At 39.2% G+C, this 20,683-nt stretch overlaps 1 protein-coding gene across 1 annotated transcript; it reads left to right on the top strand.

Moving 5' to 3' along the window:
* The first annotated feature begins 1,109 nt into the window (after positions 1 to 1,109).
* Positions 1,110 to 20,331, top strand: gipc2 (GIPC PDZ domain containing family, member 2). The gene is made up of 6 exons (XM_030751791.1): positions 1,110 to 1,725; positions 14,895 to 15,080; positions 16,504 to 16,684; positions 17,228 to 17,340; positions 17,574 to 17,655; positions 19,304 to 20,331. Exons 1-6 carry the CDS (start codon positions 1,450 to 1,452, stop codon positions 19,453 to 19,455), a joined length of 990 nt encoding a protein of 329 aa, XP_030607651.1. The 5' UTR covers positions 1,110 to 1,449; the 3' UTR covers positions 19,456 to 20,331.
* The last annotated feature ends 352 nt before the right edge of the window (positions 20,332 to 20,683 follow it).

The raw sequence follows: 20,683 nt of genomic DNA, 5'->3' as shown, positions 1-20,683 counted from the left end.
TGTGACCGGCATTTGAAGCTTCGAGTTATCCTCGGAAAAATAATAGTCCGGTACAGTCACATATCACTGAAGTCTTTTTATTTTTATTTGGTTTTAAGCTCTTTTTATAACATCTTTAATATGAAAAAACACACGACACTGTGATTAGGAAATCAAAAGAAGAGAGATACACATTTTTCTGCCAAATAAACATTTTGACCATGTGCATTTGCACAATATAAAGGAAATTTAGCATTTCTGTGTTAAAAGACTAAATCACTGACACTAAACTTAATTGTAACATATTGATTAAAAGTTACGGTTGAGCAACAGCTTAACTATAGGATGTTTCTGCATGCATGACTAGTTTTGGAAGTGGATTTTCAGCATTGAGACCTTCAGAAATGTACCAAAGAAACGAAGGAAAACTGAAAAAGTTAATGTTCCAGCTCTTCATCATTTAGATGCTGCTTACACTCAGAGAAATACTCAAAACATAAAGCACCAAATTATTTACACTTTATTTTAAATTCAAAAACCAACAATCTGTGGATTTTCTTCATCTTTTTTATGTGAAATTATCCAACATAAAGACAGGGGATAAATCTCTAAGAGGCCTCCACTAGAGGTCAGCTTCATTATTTTGTTAGGTGATTACTCAGAGTCTGAAAAGTAAACACTGTATTTGACACTTTCCTTTCACACATACACACACACACACACACACACACACACACACACACAGAGTAAGAGAGAAAAAGACAGATACTGACAGTTTGACATTTTCTGCTTTGAAGAATCAATTGATATTCCGCATACTTAAAGTAATTGCCGCCTCCTGCTTTAGAGTTCTTCTGTGAATATCTTTCAACATATTTCTCTGAGGAAATGTGCAACCTATTTGACAAAAACCCGAATTTACAGCAGATTTTCGAATTATTTGGGCACGTTTTAAAACTTTAGGATTAGTGTTTGGGTTTGAACAAACTTTGCATTTACGTAGGATTCGTTTAAAAAAGAGGCTGAGCAATTAAAAAAGTGATATTTCTCTCTGTGCTGCCGTACAGGTGCACCGGGGTCCCGTCCCTCCCTCGTGAGCCCGGGTTCGTCCCACTGCGCCTGCGCCCCATGGCACGCTGAGAGGCATACAGAGGAGCTATTGTTAGCCGAGGACCGGGGAGCGACGGCAGGTTCTAACAGGGCTTATCCCACTCAACCCCTACCTGTTGAATATTTATACAGTTAATTTGCAAGCGAGGGCCCAGTCGCTATCGACGAACAAAGTCAAAGAAGTAACCAGGTGAGGAAAGGAAAAGTGTTGGCGGAAGGAAGGGAGAAAGGCTTTGAGGAAAGGAGGAAGCAAATAAAGGAGAACACGAACTCAACAGGTTAGCTACTTCAATGTTATAGCACAGGGTCTGATTTTTTTTTAATCACACCGAGAAAAAAACAAACCAAAATAAGAAAAAAATGCCGCTGGGACCGTGGAAGAAGAAAAACAAGTCGACAAAGGAACATTTGGTGGACAACGAGGAGGTCAGCGGCGGACACACAGGTGCGGGAAGCTTGGGTAAATCCGCTGTGAACGGAGCGGGGCTCCCGCCGCCACCTGCCAGCCTACGGCCCAAACTGGTTTTCCACACGCAGCTGGCGCACGGAAGTCCCACCGGCAGAATCGAGGGATTTAGCAACGTTAAGGAGCTGTACGCGAAGATAGCAGGGGCGTTTAATATAAGTTCACCTGAGGTAAGAGCTCACCTGTTGTTAAAGGAAAAGGGGGAAAAGGCAGTGATTTAGTGCTAGACTCAGGTATTGAAGCTTGCTTTTACAGGGCGTACGTGAAGTATTCTAACATACTTGTTTCTTAATGTTTACGAAAACATGACCCACAAACGCAAATATTTTCCCCTTTAAACCTCACAGATAATTTAATTTAAAAACTCGAGAAGGCCCAAAGAAAGTCTCTTATTCATTACTTCAGAAAATATTCTCCAAATTCGGGGCCAAGTAACCTAAAAGCAATTTAAAAGTATGCAACTGAACTTGGTTTTCCTCCTTTAACACTGTTAACTACTATCAGGTTTATGCTATGAGCCTCTGGAAATGGTGTGCGTATTTGCTTCAGTAGGACCATAAATACAGGACTTTGTTGCCAGGAAGTATTTAGTATTAAATAGTACTTTGAGTTACGGAAATGATCTATATATTTCTTCCATCGCACGATGTAGTTAATACGTGATAAAATACACCTGACACACATATCAAGGCATATGGTAAAAAAACAAAAAACAGATCAAAACAAACCCACACTATTGCAGTCCCGGGCCTGTACATAACACAGAAACAAAACGGATAGCATGACACAGTATTGAAAACATTAGAAACCTATTTCCATAAGTCTGTTTCCAACATAAGAACAGAGACTGATTCCTTTCTTCTGCTATTTTAGGTCTTACTGCACATCACCAGTACACAATCCAATAGATAAATAGTTTTCTTACAATTACAGTAACAATTCTTCTCCATAATGAGTACTTTTACTCTTTTACACAACTTTTATTTCCTTAAAGAGATCCCTACTTCCTTCAGGTTGGGGTAAACACTTTCATAAGTGGCTTTTCTGAGAGCTTAGTGGTGTGGTGGCCATTAAAAGTCAGCTCTGATTGCCTCATGTTTGTACAGTAAAGGCACGCCCTGCTGACTCTCTACCAGTCTGTACACCTTTAACCCTGAAAGACCGTGGGTGCTGCATGTCACCAGATACATGACAAATTAACGTGCATCTATTTTTAAATGCACTTTTATTGTGCCCATTCAGCATCAAATTCCATCAGGGAATAAATGCAAGTCCTGAAGACAAAAGCATGTTCTGTGTTTTCCTCAGAAGTTGGACAGTTCAAGCTGCTTTGTTAAAAGGAAAGCGTGAATGGTATGTGCAGCTTTTGTCTGCCTGACAGGTAAAAGGCTGAACATCGATCATATTGTTAGAAATTACCTGCTGGGACGTTTTGGGTTCTGGGTTTCATCTTGGATGTGTAACACCCAGCTAAACGTGACGGATCATAGACAGCAGAAAAGATGGGTGCAGCTTTTGGTGAAGCCAGTGTGGAAGTGCCTTAAGCCTGCATTAATGCCCAGCCGGGTGCGACTCCTGTGCTTGCTAAAAGACTTCCTGTTGTATAGAAGTCTGTGGTAAAACCGTAATGGACTCCTTTTTCCATTGAACTCAGTAAAGATTCCTAATGACTTTGTTTTTTTCTATCACTAGTTTCAAGTCTTGTGGAAATGAACTTTATAATTAATTTTGGCTTTCTCACATCGGAAACCAACAAATATTCACTCATAATAGACAGCAGGGTGCGGAGGAGTACATCCAGGAGCTGGAATAAAGTCACAATTTTGCTCAGTTTTCTTCTCCTTTTTTTTCTGTCTCTATATAAAAGAGAACTTGAATCACACAACTGCAGCTATCTTCAAATGGAGTTAGTAAGCTTCTCCATTTCTGATAGTCCAGGTGTCAGGTGATGGGGTTTTGTTACACACCATGAAGCAGATTTTTAAACAAGGTGAAACATTTTAGCTCGCCCAAACACAGATTCACCTCATTTCACCTCATTGCATAGACTTTGCATGTAATCACCCTGCTTGAAAGCATCACTCGTTGGCTAGATGATGAGCATCTGGTTTATCAGCCAGATCCACCCCTCGCTTATGCCCGGTTTCAAAACACTAAGCTGATGAAGGTGAAAACCCTCAGCTTGAAGCTTCAAAACAGGACTTCACAAGCAGTGGGTGACGTCACTGTGGCTACATTCATCTTTTGCTCCATCTATGTTGCAGACCATACAGCCACCCACCCCCAAGGCACTGGTACCCTAAAAAAATGCAAGATACATCCATAGGGCTGTATTTGACCCTTGGACCGTCTGTCTGGCTGTCCATGTCTTAAAGTTAAAAAATATGACCCTCAGAAAATCTACAGGGCAGCATTATGGTAATGAATCTCAGAGTGCCTGATGGCACTGCTTTTTGGCTTGAGTCCAGTGTAATAAAAAGCTAATTGAAATATTCATATCCAAGCATAGCAATAGCAATTGGCTTGATATTTGGTTAGATTTTATTTTTTTCTTTTCCTCCAGCATGAGGAGAAAGTTTGAAGGCTATTTGAACAGGAGAGCTTTGTTCAAATGCAACAATTATTGGTTAAATGATTAAGTACTGAAGAGCTAAAAAAGTATGAAACCATAAGTCTATTTGCTGTGCCCTTAAAAAAAAAAAAAAAAAAATTTCTTCAGGTTTGTAGTTTTACTGTTTTTACATGCAAAATGGCTCACTTGGCCATACGACAAGTAGTGGATAGCAAACTGAAACTGCATTTCTTCAACCCCAGTGTGTAGTATAGTCATAAATATTGCACGTCAGCAATGTGGGCATCCTTCAGAGGATGATGGATCAGCACGCATGACGACATGGCAGATTAAATTAAAAAGAATTTAAAAGATACAACCGCTTCATTCAACAAATGCAGTAATTGGAAAGGAATTTGTTTTCTTAGTACTGGTACACAGTGAATCACATCACGTGTAGATGTGCACCTGATAACGGAGTGCTGCTCCTCTGAAACCAGTGACATGATGGAATAATATTATCCTTAATTAATCTCCAGCCTTCAGTTTTTGTGTCTAAATGGGACCCCAGCCATGTTTCTGTGGGTATTTGTTCTGTCATTTCCATAAATAAGGCTTGGTTAGGATTCTCCTGCCGCTGTCTGAACTTGTTTCATTACAGAAACTGCCCCACTGCATGCTCTTTATGTAAGAACCTGCATGGCGCTTGGGAGTTAGACTTTGATTTTAGATCATTTTCAGCAAGTTGCACTCAAAGACTGAGCTCTCTCTCTGTTCTTATTCTATACCAGCCTCAAAAGTGCTGCTCTGTAGCTCGTTTTATAATCATGCAAAGGGTGACAGGAGAAAACCTGCAGTGCAGGGATTCACGTTATGTCAGTTTATTTGGATAGTTAACACACTGAGCGATAATAATTTCCTGCTTAAGTAATGCCTCAATGCTTGCCTAGCAGGTAGCACAGGAAACAAATGCTCAAATGTCAACATATTAAGTTGTCCCAATAAGCAATTATCTCACATCTATTGTACTCATTAACCTGTCCTGTTTTGCTGTAATAGAAGATGAAGAAAAATAGTCAATTATTAGCTTTTTATTCACAAAATGGTGAATCAGTCAGCCTATTCAGACCTGTCATTTAAACATAGACAAAGATAGACAGAGTGAGGGAGTGAGATGTGATAATGTTGTTGGACTCCATGGTTTTTACCACAGGAAGTCCCTCGTGTCCGGCTCAGTGGGCACAGCCTCAAATCTAAGCAGATAACTTGTCCCAGCCACAGCCAGCAGCGTCCCAGAGGACCCAGAGAAGCAGTTCTGCCCAGGGCCTCCTCCCTCTGTAAACACCACCAATCCTCACTATGCTGCAGTATAAACGTGACCTGTGACAGGATCAACAAAAGAGAGCAGTACTGCTAATTTAAAGCCATGCATTTCCCAAAAAAGCTCAGCTTTACAGGAGCAAATTAAATATGTAAATTGAAGCGTTAATGCCAAGCAATATCATTTAATATGGTTGCTGTGCAATGTCTTTTGCTGGATTTGCCCAAATTATTTTAAAATTATTTATATAGCACATTTTAAGTGTTTCACAATAAAATAAGGGTTTCTAAAAAAAAAAAAAAAAAAAAAAAAAAAATCATACTACACACATTCACACTATATAAAATAACACAACTACTTGTTCACAGTTCCAGAGATCAGCTGCTTTCCAAAAGCTTGTCAAAAGGTTTGTCTTCAGCTTAGATTTAAAGTTGCAGCTGATACATTTCAAAGCACACACGAGTCTGAACATTTTATTGTTAAAAATCAGGACGTCAGTTGTCTCTGATGGAGAGCTGCAAAGTGAGAGGGATGTAATGAAGCTTCCTGAACACTCAAACATAGGACCACTGCACCCCCATGGATAACATAACCAACTGGGTTTATGTTGTGGTTTTTAGTCTGCTAGAGTAGCTTTGCATGAGTCACAGTTCACAGTTTAAGCTTTACTTATTGTGCACTGGGCCCTGGTGCAGCCCTTCAGTTCATCCTTGTTTTTGTTTTTTTTTTTTTAGCCTGTTAAAAATGACTGAGGGGGGTGATTTATGACCGCATTATATTTTATACAGGAATTCTTTCTTTTCTGTTTATTATACATGTACTGTTTCCTTTATCTATAGTTAAAGCTACTTTTGATTGCCACAGTGAGTAGCTCCGTGTGTTTTAATTTGGTAGTGTTTTACATCGATGCCTTTCCTGATGCAACCCCAAAGGAGAATTTGTGTGTCCCGTTGGTATTGAACTAGTAATCTATTACTAGGCGTCCGTGTTAACCACTACACTATTGGAGGCGTTTTCCTTTATCTATAGCAGATATGTTAAAAATGTCCTCATGTAATTAACTGTGGTTGTGATTTTTCTTTTTTTAATGCAAAAATCAGTTTTGGTATCGCAGCTCCATAGATCTTTATGCCATGCTTGGCTGTTTTTCTCCACTAAAAAAAATCTTACACATTTAGAGCTTTGACTTTTTTTTTAACCAGAGATTCCAGTATATTGTAATGGAGTTGTCACTGGACACGAGGACCCAGAGAATTTTGCGCTTCAACTCTGAGTCTGAGGAAGTTCCTCTGAGGGAAAAATCAAATGATATTGGAGATTTCAGTCCTGTTTTGGCTGTGAGTACTTAAATATAGTGGCGACAGGGTGTATTTCTCTACCAGAAAGAGCTGTTTCAGGGTGAATTATGAGATGTGAGTATTTCATGAAGAGCATATCAAGAGCCAGTGAGATTTTAGGCATTACTAAACTGTCAAATGCAGTTGGCACTCGAACCCACTGACTGTCAGCTGTTATTGAATGTGCTTGTCTGCTTTTGCTGTCATAAAGACTTGGATCTTTGGACTCCTTATCAAGATAAAAATGTTTTGCTTTTTTTAAATGATGCCTGATTTTTATATATATATATATATATATATATATATATATATATATATATATATATATATATATATATATTTGTTTTTTTTTTGTTTTTTTTTGCACACACTGGGTCAAAACATTTTTTTCTTTGAATTCACACAGCTATGCTACTAGTTTGATGAATTTTCTATGTTGTTTTTAATGATTATTCAGTTACATTTTGGCTAAACTGTTGCAGCTAATCTACATTTTGGCACTTGCATAATTGTTGAGGAACCATTTTTAAGTCAACCGCCTTTGTAAATGAAATTATAGAGGACTAAATAATGTAAGCTGATTCGCTTGGAGCTGCACAGACTGTTGTTGTTTGTAAACTCTATGAGGTTACATGAGATCTTGGCTCAGCCAGATACAAATTATGTAATAAACACCATGAACAATGGTGTTGTCTTCCTTGTTGCGCTTATAATGCGTTGCATATTTCTTTCCAATGAGATATTGCAAAGCATGTCTCGGTTCACTGTGAGCCTCTGTTGTTGTGCTTTTAATTAAAAGCTGGGTCATTTCATGGGAAATTATTAATGCTTCCCATCTGACCCAGTCAGAATCAGCTGATTTTTATTTTTTTTTTCTTTGTACAATAACTTCACTATATTTAATGAAGCCATGCAACATTTTACCATCACACTATGAATATTTTCAGATTTACAGGCCCTCAAAATACAACGGCTGGGTCAAAATTTACTGCTTTTTAAAATAATTTTTATGCAGCTTTTTTTTTAGTCCTCATAAATCATTTAGGGCTGGAGATACCGTATGAAACTTTCAGGGCTGAAAAAAACATTTAAATTCTTGTTAGAAATAGCAAGCAAATCAATTTTACACCCATTTTTAATCCCATTTTCATGACATTGTGATTATCAAGAGCAAAAAGTCAATGTTAAACTTGTAAACTACAACTTTGTAGATCTTGTATTTGTGTATATATAATCCTGAGTATATAATAAATTTAACATTCGCAAGTATTAAAATATTATTTCATTATGAAACTATTTTAACACACAAGGAATTATGGCTAGAAGATGAGGCTGGTATGTTATAACCTGTTTTTTTTTTGTTTGTTTTTTTAATACAACCCACCTATCCCACCTGATATGACCCAAAGTGCACTTTTTAAGGATTTCTCCAGTAAATTATCAGAAACTTTATCAAACATTCAGGCTGCCGGTGTTTTCTTCTGCAGCGTACACATTAAATTGTTGCAGCTTTGCTAGTTCAGTGTGTGTGTGTGTGTGTGTGTGTGTGTGTGTGTGTGTGTGTGTCTGTTATCTGAGCCACAAATGAGACATGAATATAATATTACAATCTTGACATGCTCGTTCAGCTCAGGTCAAAGTCTTTTTATTGGAGCCTCAGGTGTGGCCCTGTGACTTTGCGTCTTGTCCACCTGATGAGCAGAAAGCACACAGTCATTTGCCTCTAGTTTGAATATCTGGGCTGGGGTTATATGAAATTGACATGCACTTTGTTTTTGTTTTTCCACTTCCAGACATTTCTTAATCTCGTGCTGCTGGTGGTGGTTGTGGTGGAGGGAGTATTAGGTGAAACAATCTTATTTGATAGGGCTTGAGTCTGTTGTTTGTGTTAGCCAGGCTCCAGTTCTCACTTTCTGGAGGTTGTAAGAAGAAAGCCAAGTCAGGATGAACTACAGTTCAGGTGACCCAGTTGTACACGGCATGTTGCATACTTAAAATTCCATGGATTAGAAGGCTTTTATTCAAAAAATTAAATAGGAAGAACTAACGCAGACTTATTACCTGAACAATATGCAAACCAGTTAAACTTGCATGCATCCTCATCTCCATACAAGAAAAACACTGTGGGCAGAGATGATAGCTACAAGCCTGTTCACATGAAAGGGGTGCAAATCACAAACACTGATATCTTTACTGGCAACTGAATGACTGACTCTACTAAGATGATCAAACTGTAATATTATGAAGAGATTGAACACAATATACAGACTGGAGAGAAAAGACTAAATGTCAAACCAAAATTCAAATGTGGGCTTACTTACAAATTTGACATAAGGTTAACTAGTATAAATCGTTGGCCTCTTTTAGGGTCAAAGACTCTTTAAACACAGGAAAAAGTTTCTTCTAAGAATTTTTACTTATTGATGCTTCTCAATAAGTTAAAAGTAAAATAAAAAACTTCAGACCCTCCTACTGTCACGGCCTGAGGGATCTTCCAGGAATGCTAGTGCTATTTTCCAAAGATTTGATTGGTCAGCAGCAGTGGTTTTGCATACGTTGATCTCTTATCTCCCACTGCAGTATAAGTTACTATGGCGATGTATTCTGATAAAGCTGCATCCACACTGGAAGTGAGAGCATGACTACGAGTGAAATTACCACTGGCGAAGCAAATTGGGTGGGACCCAAAATAAACTTTTCTCAGCTTCCAGGCAACGGATTGAAGCAACTTCCAATGAGGGCAATTAAACTTGAAGTTACCTTGCTAAAGCTCCACATACTCCTACAGCCTGTACTGTAAGATTATTCCAGATGGAAGAGGAAATACGCAAGTGTACAAAGACTGGCCCATAAAAACAAACTTTACTTCCTTTACTTGTTGTATGAACTTAAAAAGGGAGGGAGGAAAAGTGCCCCAAATAAAAATTCAGTGTATGCTCGATGCCAGGATTTAAGTTACATATATCAGGATTTTAGACCCATTTTCAGCATTAGTAACCACACAAACATACTCATTTGCTCCACATTTAGCTTGCTGGGATCTGAGCCTCGTAAGTGCAATATGCACTGTTTATGTAATAGTTGACCACTTGAATCCAGACCAGCAGTTCTGCTTCATAAAAGTTTTACCTTTTATGTTTATAATGATCATCATGATCAGGAATCAGTTTTGCTTATAAATATTCTGTATGTTACTATGGATTAAAAAAATCAAAGGTTAACACATTAGACGGTGGAATACGTGACTTTTGATGATGATTAACCCAAAATTTACAGAATTTATCATGAAGGCCCTCAGTATTACAAGAGAGACCTGGTCAAGGTAAACACACCGAGCTAGGCAGTTTTTGGTTTCTGTGGCTTTTGGCTCTGAAATTATCCTTCAACATGATTCCAGGGAACATGAGCTTACTGGTAATTGTGCTTCATTACACAAATGATAAGCAAATGAGCAGGAACTCTCTCTGGGCACTCATTGCATGCCCGCAAGAAACGCGCTAACGAGGAGTGTGTGAAGCTGCGGAAACAGATCCCAGGTGTGTGCTCACTCTCGACCGGACCACAGCTTGGTTCAGAGTGATTTAAGTGGTTGTTTACCGGCCGTGGTGGAGTTGTTGTCACGGCAACTTAGTTTTTCCATCGGCCTCTCTGAGGAACTGTGTGGAGACAAAACAATCATTGGGTAGAAAGAAAAGTAGTTTTTGTTATCATCTGATGATGGGTGTGGTGGTGTATCAGAGGAGAGTTTAACCTCAGGTTGTTTAACAGCCTTTTCATAGCTGTAACTAGTCTGCAGGCTGTAAGCTCTTTGAATCAGTGGTTTTTTTTTTTTTTTTTAATAACCACATCCAATAATCTGTGGAATATTTCTCATGAATTATTCTACACCAATGAACCAGTTAAACTCGGATTAATTGCATTAAATCAAGCTTATTTTCCGGAAATTCTGGTTGCTTAACACGGCTTAAAGATGCTTGAAAAGAAACTTGCTGTGGTCTTTCCAGGTTTCACATCAAGCTATGCAGTGAAGTCATCATTACTTTAAGGTTTTCAGTAGTTTGCGCTGATACTCCCAGTAAGGTGATGTTAACAGGTGTGAACATGAATAGAAAGAAATTTTTTTTTAACCTTGACAAATTGTTCGGTTCATCAAGAGTAAAATAGAAGTTGCTTAGATTCAAAAACCACACATGAAGGTAGCATGTAATGTAGCTCCATCACAGCTCAGTGCAGGTTTGAGACCAACTCAGGGCCGTTTGCTGCCTGTCTTCCCCTACTCTCTCCCTATTTTCCTGTCAAATAAAGGTGAAAGCACCCCCAAAAAGTAAAGTTTAAGATATCTGAGGTTGTTCATCTGTTCCGTAAATTAATGGTTCATTACAAAAAAACCTTTTACATCTGTTTCTTTGCATTTGCTAGGTTACTGGTCTGGCACATGAACTAAACTCAGTTTGACACCCCTGGTGCTGAACTTGTGCTTTTAAAGGGGACCTATTGTGCTTTTCCTTATTTTTTTTTTTTTCTCTCTCATATGCTTTAAAATGGTGACTGTTTATATTAAAATTATGAGGTCATTGTTGTTGTTTTTTTAGCAGAGTGATTCTGAGTCTTTTCACTGTCTAGGTTGGCTGTCAGTCCGCTGTTTACCTCAGCTGTCTATAGCTCGCTGCTATGTAGTTTTAATGGATTTATTGTAAGTTTATGAGAATGCACCAGTTTGCTGTAAGATGTAATTACACGTGTACATTTATGAGTACAGCTTTTTTCCCCTATTAAATAAACAAACAAAAAAAAGACTGCACCTTTTGGACCACTCATTTGAGTAGTTTCATGGTACAGAGTGCATTTCAACCTCCTATCCTTGAAATTATTGTTTCTGCATGCCCTCAAATATGGTAGTGCAGACCCAAGTTATCACATAAGAAGCTATAACATTCAAGCTCTTAGAATTTTATGCTGAGCTTCATTTACACTTCTAAAATTCAATTTGACCTAAAAGATTTTACAGTTTTCCTATTAAGAAGTCCATCATCATCCTGGAATTTTTTTCTGGGAAATCAGAGATGGTCAGGCTGGGGATTCTTCTTATATGGTCAGTTGATATGGAATGACCCAAAGGAAAATCACCAGCATGGTGATAATGCTGCCCCCCCAGTTAATTAAAAACAGGCTTTTCATAATAAATCATGCTTTTTCTGCACCACCTTTATAAATACCCCTCTCAGCTGTCATCCTGGACAATCTCACATCCGCAGTTAGGTAAATGATTACACAGGCTTAAATGCTGATGAATATGGTTTCCTGCTGGAAAACAGCCACACCACAATACACACGGCTTAGGTCAGCATTCCCAGCTAAGCTCTAAAAATGCAGAAAGTAAGAGTAGAAGATGGAAAGTGTAAAAGAAAAACAGCAGCTTACAAAGGTGGTATGTATGAGTGAGATCCCACTGTGAGCTGGATGCTCCCTCTGTAATCTTTCTGACCCTCCGTTCTGCCATTAAAAGACAATTTGAAGAGGCTGTAAACTGGCAGCAGTTCAGTTGCCAAAGAAACAGGTTTCCAGTGCTTTTAGTCAACGCTGTTTCAGTGCAGGGGTGCACTTCAGAGGAAGGTGCAATTAGAGAGGCTGTATTTTTCTAGACTTACCTTTTAAATATATTTAAACTGATGAAAATAGAACTGATTCATGCATTGTAGATGTAGAGAACAGAAAGGTGGAGATATTCTTATTTCAGCTGCTCTCCTCTGTTAAAGGTTAGTCACGCATCTATTTGCATCTATATTAAAGTGGCTCTATTATGCTCATTTCCATAGTTTTATTCTTGGACTCTCCAAGAGCAGATTTTGCTTTTATTTTTAAACAGAAACAGGTAATTATAGCTTAATGCTGATTGGGCTTTCTTTGAACCTAATACTGATATTAGTGTTTCAGAATTTAAAAAAATAACAATTATAAATTCAATTATACAGTCTTGATGAGTTGCATATTTCTATCCTAAAAACCAGCTTGTCTGTGATCTCTCATAGACAAACTATTTGACATAGCTGTGAATGTGAGTGTAAATGGTTGTCTGTCTCTGTGTTAGCTGTGCGACAGGCTGGCAGCCTGTTCAAGGTGTACCCTGCCTTTCGCCATGTGAGAGCTGGGATAGGCTCCACCATGTTGGACCTTGGTGCAGCCCATCATCTCATCCACTGTCTAAAACTGTCTCATCTTTTAAGCCATCTTTCTTCTGATTGTCCACCTCTAAAAAAAACTGAAGGTTTGAACATGTGCATTTCAAAATGGCTAGTTTTTAGTTTCTTTTTTAATTTTATTTAACTAAAACAACCATGGCCTGAGATGACCTTATTATGTATATGTATTTATGTATATCCTCTCTCTCTCTGACATCACGCAGAGCCATGAGAAGAATATTGTCTGAAACTGAGCGTTTAGAGTAATATGAAACCTGAGTTATTTGCACACAGGATTATTTGTACATACAGTGATATTATCAGATGAAACGTCAGTGTTTATTGTAAGCATCAATCATTGTAACAGTTACATATTTACTGTATATATTGTTCATTTATTGATGTGTAAAAATAATAATTATGTTTCAGCTTTTTCTCAAAGGTTTTGTTGAGCTGTAAAACTGCATGAATTATATCACATAAAAAACCTGTCGTGGGAAACCCTGCATCCAAACAAAGTTTTGTCACCTAAATCTAATTTACAGTGTTTTTAATCCTCTTTTAAAACTCACTGACACATGAGAATCTTTGTCTTGGATGATGCTGAACAGATTGCAGTGCCTCTCTCGACTTGCCCTTTTTCCATGCGGTTATCAGGGTTTGGTGAGCGTGACACAGGCCGTGGGAGGTGTAGTATCTGTTCTTGTGAGTCAGGCCGTCAGAGAAGAGGCTGGAGAGTGTGATGCTGCTCGCTGCAAAGTAGCGACGCACACAGCGTCAGCAGGCAGCTCAGCAGGAGGAGAGAAGTGCTGAGAATTGCCTGCCTCTAAGAGAAGCGGCTTAATGCAGAAGGCAGCCTCGGTAATCGGGTGTAGGCGTTTGCTGCTGTTCCTCCCACCCGTGCTTGGGTAATGCCCTGGCCTGGGCTGAGGCGAAAGAAGTAGGGGGGAGGTCTGTTTTGGGAAAAAAAAACAGCTATCAGTTCAGCCACAGTGCACCCCTCACTTGCTGCAGCCATCACCTCCCCTTCTCCTGTACTTCTACTTTCTCTCTCTGCCTTCTCCTCCGCTGGCCTCCCTTCATTATAATCAAATTCTTTTATAGTCTGGTAACCCAAGGCAACCAATGAGGCTGCGTCAGCCAATGTGTGCGTGAATGGCACTTGTCGGTAAACAGGAGGACAAAAAGGCCCAAACAAGGCCAGTCTCACTGCCAGTTGCTGATTGGTGCACAGAGGTCATCCTGATGATAAATCTGTACGAAGCATTCCCGATCTGCAAGTCTGCCTTTTAAAGCGTGGATCATCCCAAAGCTGATCCTACAGTCGAAGGATGTTGCGTGACTTTAATATGAGTGCATTCCTGCGGTTAATAAATAGTGATAACAGCAGAACTTAGCCCCAGCTTAAATGTCTGCCTAGGTGAGTCAGAGCAGAATAAATGATTCACAAGCATTGGACTCTTCGTCCTCAGTTTCACTGTCTGGTCTCTAGCTTAAGTGCTGTTAAATCAGGCTGCTTCTAGCCTGTCGTGTTCTTGGTGATCATGTTCCCTTTTTTCTGTCCTGGTCAAGTGTGAAACCACACAGGAGGAAAGGTCATTTTCCCCATTTGCTCCATTTAAAGGCAGATCAGACATTCACTGATGACACCGTGGGGTGGAAGAGGGCATAACCGCATAACTTAGCTGCTGCTACTATAAACACCCAGCTCCCTGATGACTTCTGTATTTAGCACAGTGATGTAGCACTCAGTCATCTACACTCAAACAACTTTTATTTTTGAATCCAGCTCAGTTTTCATGCTGTGACTAAAAACAGAACTACTTTATTTGATTTTTATGTATAAGAGATACAGAATGTTGTGGGTGTTTCCCTCACATTTTAACCATTTCTTGGATAAACCTCTTTTCACATGTGACATATTATCTACCTGCTTCATGCCTCTATACAGATCCTCTTCTGCACCCTCAACACACACAAGATAGACATGGAGAAGCTGCTGGGGGGCCAGATCGGCCTCGAGGATTTTATCTTTGCCCACATTAAAGGGTTAAAAAAGGAGGTAGAAGTCTATAAATCTGAAGATGCTCTGGGCCTCACCATCACAGACAATGGAGCCGGCTACGCTTTCATTAAGGTAAGAAAAAAGGGCAGAGCTTCTCGTGTTGAGCACATCAAAATCAACCTTTAATTTACTGTGTTGTGGAGTTATGTCACTTGATTAGTAACTACATGACTAGAAAAGGAACTTTATATGTTTTCTATATATACGGTGTGTTTATGCAGCTCATTTTGCCTGAATTTGAATACCTGAATTTCCCCTTTGCGGGACAATAAAGGCTGTTGCAGTGCACAGGCTTTCTTAGTAAAAGAATAAACTGTGAAATATAGTAAACTTTCTCCTCTGCAAATATATTTGCCAAGTACTTTATGACAAACTGATTCATATATTCAGATGCTTCTTTGGTGAGTCTCGTGTCCTGCGGTTGATCTTCAACTCCACCGTCTTGGATTGCAGCTGGCACCCAGAGTGCTTACTCTGCTCGGCACATGAACCAGATCTCCACCTGCTGGAGAGCTGGTTTGAGTGGCACTCCAGCTCACAGTGGACCTCCAAACCAGAAGGACTATTGTTCCTAGCAACAGTCCAAGGTGGTGGAGTTGGAGCATCCTGGAAAGCGGCTAATTAACACATAACACATATGAATAACGACACATAATTTTTATTAAACTAAGAATAACTTGAATCAGAGAGATCATAATTTAGATCAGGATATCTCCTGTGTAATGAAGGTTATGAAATCTGTCTGCTCACATGTGCCATCATGCGATCCTGCGACAGCACTGCATCCCGATGAGCTGACGGTGTTTAACACAACAACCTGTGGGCCAGTGATGCGATGCTGTTGTAACAGGAGAGCTCTTTCACTTTATCAGTTATAGATGAAGTCAAGAAGGTCAGAAAAACTGCCAGGACTTTTTTTTTTCTTTTCATTAATCTTAACAAGTTGTGAACTCATATGACTGTAATTCTTCATTTATATTACTGTGTTAAATCCATGGGGTAAAGTGGCTCTAAGAGTAGTTTTGATTACCATGGATGGCATAACTGGCATCGTACAGTTCTGATTCGCCCCCAGAAAACCCCACATCATGACCACCTCCAAAACAGCCCTCAGACTCTGGTATACTGACAGTAGGATAGTCAAGGATTATTCAGGACCCTACTCTTTAATTAAAAATGGGAGAAAGTGGCCGGCCTTGTCTGTGTTTTTTTTGTTTGTTTTTTCCTTTTTCCAGTGTCATTAAATTGGCATGCAGGTTTCTACGAAAGTATATATGATTTTAAAAATCCATTGGCTCACAAAAAAGGGATACTACCCGCCTGATCCACACGCACTTTGGTTTGTTTGCTCTCTATTTTACTCTTCCATTGCTTTAAAATAAAAAAAAAAACAAACCATCATACATCATCTTTCCATGTAGCCTTTTTTCCATCCTGTGATTACATTGCTCACTGACTTATTCCTTTTTTTTCCTGTCCTCTCTCTATGTGGCAGCGTATCAAAGACAGCAGTGTTGCGGATAAGGTGAAGGTGATCTGTGTTGGCGACCACATAGAATGTATCAATGGGAAAAACATTGTCGGGACGCGGCACTACGAGGTCGCCCGTATGCTTAAAGATCTGCCCAGAGACAAGTCCTTCACCCTCAAGCTGGTTGAGCCCATGAAGGCCTTCGGTGAGTAAGAAGCAGCATTGATTCAGAGGCGTGAACCTCAGTATGTTAAATAACTCAACCACACGGTAAAGACGGTGCAGGGGAACTTTGAGGAGACAAGATGTAAAGCTCAGAAGTTTTAGAATGAGAAAAGTAAGGATGCCTTTGAGAAATAATTCCACGAATAAGACTTCTCCTCAGTGCACATGCTCACTAGGCAGCAAAATTGTTTCAGGTATCTTGGAGAAGTTGTCTTATGTCTATAGATTCAATGTCATATCACATTGTTGTCAAAACAAGGTGCGGCATATGAAGGGTTTCCCTTTTACCTACATTTTGACAGCAGGCTCATCTTCTAGCTGTGAGTCTGAGTCAAAATAACTTGCTAATATACAGTCATGTATTTCAGCACTTGTGAAGGCATGTGTGCCTTTGTTGATCAGCATGGTGAGATGCTCTGCATTGAAACAATTTGCAAAAACAAACCTGTTTTACAGGGTTTACAAGTTGAGAACAGCTAACACATACCATGTCTTTTACTTAATATTGTCACCTATTTGACAGAAATGTTTGAGCCCAGGTCAAAGGGCGCCAAACCTGCCAGTGACAACAAGATTGGCACAGGAAGGGGGACTCTGCGACTCCGCTCCAAAGGTCCAGCTACTGTAGAGGATGAGGTACGTTTTTCTCAGTCCTTCAGGTAGTCAGGAAATAAGTGTTCATTTTGACTGAATGTCCAAAGCTGCCTGAAACAAAGAAAGCAGGGAAAAAACAGTCAGATTACACATTGTGCCATCTACATGTTGGCCTCATCAGTGGTGGTGATGGTGTCCTTGTAGAGGGCTGTGTACAGTAGTGAACGCAATATGGATGTCGGGGATTAACGCTTAGAGTTGTGTGTTTGTTCTAGCCAACGGAATTTGAGGAGAAGGCTGTGAAGAAAGTCGATGACCTTCTGGAGAGCTACATGGGCATCAGAGACACTGAACTTGGTAAGGACTGATTAAAATTTGAATTTATTCTCACTGTGAGAGAGCGACAGAGGCATGACACTTATTTCAGCAGTAAACCCACCAGAATCTAATGAGGGGATGTAAAGAGAGGGTAAAAAAAAAAATACAGTGAGAACAATGTAATCACTGTGCTTTTTTTTTTTTTCTTTATTAATAATTTTCCTCCTTTTTGAAATATTTATTACGAATACTGTCTTTTATTATTAAATTTCAGTCTTTTGCCACATTATTGTAACGAGTGATGGAAAGATTGTGGGCAGATATACCTGTGTATTTATAAAGATGATAGACGAAGTATGGATATAAAGAAGGGTATAAATTATGCTAAGGAGTGGATGCATATGTAGCATATTGAAATTTGCTCTATTCCAATTTATTTGTTGAATTTTTTGCAGCATACATATAGAAGGCAAAATGTGGCACAATAAAATGTTAAATGAACATTCAAATTCCTTAAAAATATTAACTAAAATGAGAATTTATATAAAAAAAAACTGCATGTATAGAAGCATCAGTCAAATCTGATTTAAAGGGCGCTGCAGGGTTCGGACTTCGAATTGGCTTGGGCCACTTCCTGTGTGTTGTTCCCCCTCTACTCTGCTGTGCTGTCAAGAATAAATGCTCAAAAGCCCCAAAATAAATCTTAAGGAAATGAAGTGCATCATACTGCACCCACTGTGTTCACTCAGGGACATCTTATTATCCAAGGTCCTCACATTCCGTATGATTATACAGAACAGATGGTTTATATTTCCTCCTCTTAGCACCCCATTTAGCTCCAGCTGTGAAACTCCATTCCTGTAGTTCCTGTTGGGATCAGCTGGTAATGATTTTCCATTTCTGAGAGTTTAATGCAAGACATGCAAAACAAAAAGCATAAACATGAGCGAGAAAAATCAACACTCTTAATTATTGAGAATTTTAAAAAAACAAAAAAAAAAACCCCATTAATATCCAGTGTGGCCATTGTACTCTGGTTTTACTGTGTGTACCCTCACTCTGAAGGTCACTGCATGAGCCACACGAACCCCAGAGACAAGACAAACACAAACTTTAATTTATTGTTCTCATTCACTGGCTGAGGCTGAAGAAGCACAAATGTGGAATTTAAACATTGGTTTTGATCCAGGCCCACATTTTATTAGCACACATTTGTGAGGCTGTAACAGACTAAAAAAATAAAACTGTTTGCATAGGGAATGCTGTGCCACCAGATCCCGCAGTAACATGTTGTCCAAGACACAGAGAGGCTGGAAAATCTCACTCCTGTTTATAAACATCTGGGCTCTTATTTCCAGCACTTCCCAATGCCAGATGTCTAAGAAAATGCTTAGAAATATGTTTTCTAAGAATTTGCCCTGAATGTCAAGTCTAAATGTAAAAGACGGAAGTTATTCACAAACCATCTTAGCTGTTGCAAAAGCTCCAAATTTGAAAAACTGTTAAGTGGTGAGGACTTTGAAGAGGTTGGGGAAACAAGTTCTTCCACTTTTTTCCATCCTAGTGAGGAAATAAACTATATCCACTATATCCAGGAGCTTTGAGAGGATTCTCAGTATGTTTTGTGGCCCTGATGAACTGAAGCTTTGGTCTCAGCACTGAATTATCTGCTCCTCTCTCTCTCCAGCTGCTACGATGGTCGAGGTTGGACGCGACAAGAAAAACCCGGATGAATTCGCCATGGCATTGGACGAGACTCTCGGAGACTTTGCCTTTCCCGACGAGTTCGTCTTTGATGTCTGGGGGGCCATTGGAGACGCCAGGGATGGAAGATTATAAATTTGCAGCTGCCCCCACCCCCCCCAAAAAAAAAAAAAAAAAAAAAATCTTAATAGTCAACTGGACAAACTTGGTGGTGGATGAAGTGCCCTCCCCTCTCTTCGTTCTTAGGTGTAGCTCTGCCCTCTGCCAAGGCGTCTTCAAGCATTGATAAGGCAGGTATAGCGTGTCAGCACTTCTGTGTAATTGTGTAAAATTTCCAGTAAATGCGGAAAACATTTTCCAAAACTGGACCTGCCTCCAGCATGCTGACAAGTTGGTGAATCATTCCAGATGTTGCGTAAACATCGGAGACAGAACAGCTGCAGCTTAAAGCTCACAATGTCTCGTCCACAGGGGTCTGTCACACTGGCTGTAAATGGTACATGCACAACCTTAAATTTTAAAGTTTGATCATGTTTTATAGTAGCTGTGTGATTTTTAAATATTCAGATGTATCGCACAGCTTTTTATAGGCTTATTTTTGTATGTCGAAGTGCTGCTGATTTTTACAACAGCAGCGTTGTGGAATTATCAGTCATAGTGATTGTAGCAATACTCCTCTCTCTCTCCAAAAATATTTTAAATGAAAAAAAAAAATCGCGCTTACAGCACATCTTGAGCAATACAGAGAGGACTTTTTACTCCTAATGCCTTTAGATGATGGCACACATTCCTTATATTTCTTTGTTTTCTGTTAGGTCTGTTCCACCTTTATTTTTCTGTAATTTATTTTATAATATAAAAATCTAATGCTGTAAGACATTTTTAAAGATGTGACTCAACACAAAGGCCACATCTGGATCAACTTCAATCCACAATCTTAAGTAAATGCACTTGTATTAATGTAACTGCACCTGCTGTCAAAGTGAATTTAAATAGAGAAAGAAACTATAAGGGATCATTATTGTTGCATAGACAATAAAATTTGATGTACTGTTATTGACTACTGTGTTGTGAATGCATCTGGCTCCACAGTTCATATAGTTGTGTATCTGTTTTTTTTAAAGTTTAGTTTTATTAGTTTCAGTGTGTATTATAATTTAGTTATGGTTAAGATTTGGGGAAAATGGATATTACAATGTCAACAACACTTTTCAGGCAGTCATGAAGACATCCTAAACCTCAGTTCACAAACTTGTGTGGGTTAGTTTTAAGTTCTATTGACTACACTTACTTTTGGTTTTTAGTTTTGTCCATCTTCTTCACCAGGGGGTCACTGGGGGCTAAAGCCTATCCCAGCTGTCAT

This window comes from Archocentrus centrarchus, chromosome 17 (genome assembly GCF_007364275.1).
Source record: "Archocentrus centrarchus isolate MPI-CPG fArcCen1 chromosome 17, fArcCen1, whole genome shotgun sequence".
Taxonomy (NCBI): domain Eukaryota; kingdom Metazoa; phylum Chordata; class Actinopteri; order Cichliformes; family Cichlidae; genus Archocentrus; species Archocentrus centrarchus.
The sequence above is the reverse complement of the archived record's forward strand: the minus strand, read 5'-3'. Positions and strand labels throughout refer to the sequence as shown.

What these genes read in the sequence shown, in the direction of transcription:
- gipc2 (XM_030751791.1), top strand. Translation starts at nt 1,450, where the DNA reads ATGCCGCTGGGACCGTGGAAGAAGAAAAACAAGTCGACAAAGGAACAT. An exon ending in TGAGCCCATGAAGGCCTTCG is followed by an intron (nt 16,685 to 17,227) that starts GTGAGTAAGAAG and finishes CCTATTTGACAG; the next exon opens with AAATGTTTGAGCCCAGGTCA. An exon ending in CAGCTACTGTAGAGGATGAG is followed by an intron (nt 17,341 to 17,573) that starts GTACGTTTTTCT and finishes TGTTTGTTCTAG; the next exon opens with CCAACGGAATTTGAGGAGAA.